At 34.1% G+C, this 3,846-nt stretch overlaps 1 protein-coding gene across 1 annotated transcript in view; it reads left to right on the top strand.

Moving 5' to 3' along the window:
- The window catches only part of LOC106867961 (probable G-protein coupled receptor 158), a 244,957-nt gene extending 241,117 nt beyond the window's left edge, over window positions 1-3,840 (top strand). Inside the window, exons 9-10 of the mRNA XM_014913042.2 lie at window positions 143-322; window positions 2,421-3,840. Coding sequence (XP_014768528.1) covers window positions 143-322; window positions 2,421-2,735 — 495 coding nt within the window. The 3' untranslated portion in view covers window positions 2,736-3,840. The remainder of the gene's footprint in view (window positions 1-142; window positions 323-2,420) is intronic.
- The last annotated feature ends 6 nt before the right edge of the window (window positions 3,841-3,846 follow it).

Genomic DNA, 3,846 nt, shown 5'->3' with positions numbered 1-3,846 from the left:
CTCTCTCTCTCTCTCTCTCTCTCTCTCTCTCTCTCTCTCTCCCTGTCCTTCTCTTTCACACACACACATACACATACACTCACGTTTTGTCTCTCTCTGTTAGTCATTCAAACACAATCTTCTTTTTTCCCTTCTCTTCCAGTTATGGTATGTTCACCGTCCCCCAGATGAGGAACATATTCGGCAGAGAGCATATTCACAGTCTGACGTCCATGACAGTATAGCACAAGAAACAATGAAACTCAACATAGGAATATCTTCCAATGGAGATGTGGATGTAGGAGAAATCAATCTGGCTGACATGGATCCAGAAGATATTAGAGTGAGGACAAACTCTATGTTGTCATTTCTATTTTTTTCTTTCAGTTTTTGGCTTCCATCCATTTATATATTTATTTGTTATTGAGGTGAGGGTATCACTGTGTTATTGCAAAGTTTGGTTCTGGTTCAATCTGACTCTGTAGTACCTTGAGCAAGCATGTCTCTATATAACCTTTGACTGAACAATGGCTTGTGAGTGCAACTAGTAAACAAAATCTGAGAAAAAGCCAAAAGAGCTAGCAGATTTTTTTCTTTTTAGAGAGATAGAAAGAGAGGGAGGAGAGAATTTTGCATTACGAATGGTGGGAACCATGTTGAAAATATTATTCATTAATGTAGTTGAATAAAATTATTGAAAGTATATATTTTTACCAATGTATCCAGACTGAAAGCCTGTATATTGGAGACACTTATCTGGCAAGTGAGTTGATCTAAGCAAATACATCCCATCCTCCCAGCTTTTAATGTTGGACAACCAGTAGAACAAAAGAAAGTAACTTACTTGCAAAGTAATGGTTGATGAATGGAAGAGCATCCAACTATTGAAAATCTGCCTCAGCAAGGATTTAGAGCTGAGCAGATTTGCTCAGTTTATGGATTAAAAATTCATTTTGCTTCTTCAACCCCCAGTTTTAAATGTGTGTTCTGCTAAATCTTTTTGCTATTCAACAACTGTTTTGATTAGAAAGTATATGTAAATATTAGACCATTACCCTCTGTTGTAATATCATTTGTTATGCACCATAAACAAGATAACCAGACTACAGTAAAAACAACGAACTAACAAATCTCTTCACAAACCAACAATCAATATTCCTTGTGAACTAACCAGCTAACACCTTCCAACTTCACTCCAAATTAACACAATCTCTACTCAACTCTAAACTCTGTACTCTGAACTCACTCAGATCGTTACTATTTATACTTTACTTGGATCAGTCTATCTCTCGCAAGGGGGTGTTGTAATTTTCATCACAATACCCTCAGTCTTGAAACCTGGCCTGAATGCTTCCAGCGGAATCTAATCCACTAAAGGACCTCAAGAGCAAACTGGTGGTAGTTACCTGGATGATGGACTAAGTCCAGAACCTAGTGACAGGAACAGACCCTGGGTGAAGTTTCCATTACCAAAGGCTATAGTAGATGACACTTATCTGTGTAGTGCAATTCAACCTAAAATTGTTTGCTGCAAAGCAAATTTCTTAGTAACACAGCAATGTCTATCCATGCATACAAATATATCTCTCTACATGCAAAGAAATGTATATACGGTATGTTCATATGTGTGCCTATGTTAACCTTCATCAGATACACATAGGGTGGTATTAGTACTGCAACCTTGACAAAAACTAGCTCTGATTAGCAGCTAATGAATTCAAAATAAAAAGTGTTCAAAAATGTAGTAAAAGATGTATACATTAATGGTAAAAATATGTAGAAAAAAATAATTTGTATCAGTTGCAGTCTAATTATCTCTTAGCATCTTTGATAAAATGCTGAAGTGTTGAAATATATGTACAATTGTAAGGTATTTTTTTATACAAATCAAGATATTTTCTCCCTCCTTGTATTTAATTTTCTTTGAGTTTGTCATCTTAGATATAATCACTATGCACACACACGCATGTGCATGCACACACATACACAAGCATGTGCACACACACATGCATATGCACACACACACACACGTATGCATAGACATGTACATATATATATATATACAGATAAATATATATATGTATACACACACTCATATATATATATATATATATATATATATATATGTGTGTGTGTGTGTGTGTGTATGCAAATATATATGCATACGTATTTGTGTGTGTATATATGTGTGCAGGTATGCATATATATGTGTGTATATATGTACATATATGTATGTATGTATGAATGAATGTATGTATGTATGTATGTATGTATGTATGTATGTATGTGTAATCAAAAATGGATTAGTTGCTTAAAATGTATCCAACATACTCTACTGCAAATAAATATTTTTTCTTTTTTCTTTTTTTTTTGTTTAAATGTTTAGATTCAACTATTTGATTTTAACATTTTCATTCTTCACACTTGTTTTTTTTCTGCAGGCTGAACTGAAGCGGCTGTATACACAATTGCAGATATACAAGACAAAAACAATGAGAAAAGATAATCCACACATATCAAAACGTCGCGGAGGTCGCAAACAGACTCACAGACGCTTTTCTTTACAAGCATTCCACCATAAACATCGACATCATCACGACCATGAGCACGATCATGAAATATCGAAAACTCCTGAGGAATCTACAAATAGTGCCGAAGCTGTAGCCATTTCTATGGAAACAAGTGGTAAGACAGGTGATGAAACACACGAATCTAGGCCCGGGCCATCTGTATCTTTTAAATCTGCTCACAAATAACAACAGGGTTGATGTTAGACACATGGAAAAAAAAAACGAAAAAAATGAAAAAAGAAAGAAAAAAAGAGTTCCTAAAGCGCTTATGACACCATGTGGCTTCTGGTGTCGATATTTTATGTCAGCCACTTCCAATATGACAATATTTTTTTTGAAAATGCACTTTTTTTCCCCCTGACATCTCTATGTAATAAATATTACATTCAGATGACAATTTGATTGACCAACATTACATTAAAATTATAAAATATAAAACAACCCCCATCTGTAGCCACACTACTGTTATGGCCTCAAATAAATCACATGGATTGTTGTTTTTGAACCAAACAAACAAACAAACAAACCAACAGACAGACAGACAGACATATACCAACATAATCAAATGTCACAATAGCATTTTCCTAGTTTAAAATATTTGAGTTTGTAAATTGCAAATTGTTACTGTAAACTATTCTCTCAAATTTCTTAGACTTGGAAGTATGCAAACAAACACACACGCACTAACACACACAAATACAGGCACAAGCACACACACACACGCACGCACGCACACACACACACACACAAACATACAAACATACACATGTGCACACATACACATCAACTACTACCACAGGCATGATCATAATTGCAACAACAACAGAAACAAAACATGATTAATTACACATCCACCACAACTCTGTTCAGATACAATGTTGTTATTGAACTTATATCAGTAATGAATGCAGTTGCATTGGCCAGGCACTACAGTGGCAAAATTGGTTCCATCAACAACTGCAGAACAAAAAAAAAAACCAGTTTACTGGGAGTCTTTCACATGTTTTTTCTTTTTTTTCTTTTTTTTTTGGTTAACTATAAACTGCACAAAAGTATATTTAGGTTCAGTAAGAATAATACTATGATGTCATTGTTATTATACAAGTGTTCATAATTAGACTGGCTGTTTTTTTCAAGCGAGTTTTTCTAATAATATTTTGTCACTTAGGCTGATCTGCTTCTGATGGCAAATGAAAGAAAGAAAAAAAAAATAATAATTCCCTAATTATTTACTTCATTTTTTGTTTTATTTTGGTTTGATATTTAAAGAAAGAATGAAAGAAAGAAAGAAAGGAAG

Source organism: Octopus bimaculoides, chromosome 2 (assembly GCF_001194135.2).
Source record: "Octopus bimaculoides isolate UCB-OBI-ISO-001 chromosome 2, ASM119413v2, whole genome shotgun sequence".
NCBI classification, from domain to species: domain Eukaryota; kingdom Metazoa; phylum Mollusca; class Cephalopoda; order Octopoda; family Octopodidae; genus Octopus; species Octopus bimaculoides.
The sequence above is the reverse complement of the archived record's forward strand: the minus strand, read 5'-3'. Positions and strand labels throughout refer to the sequence as shown.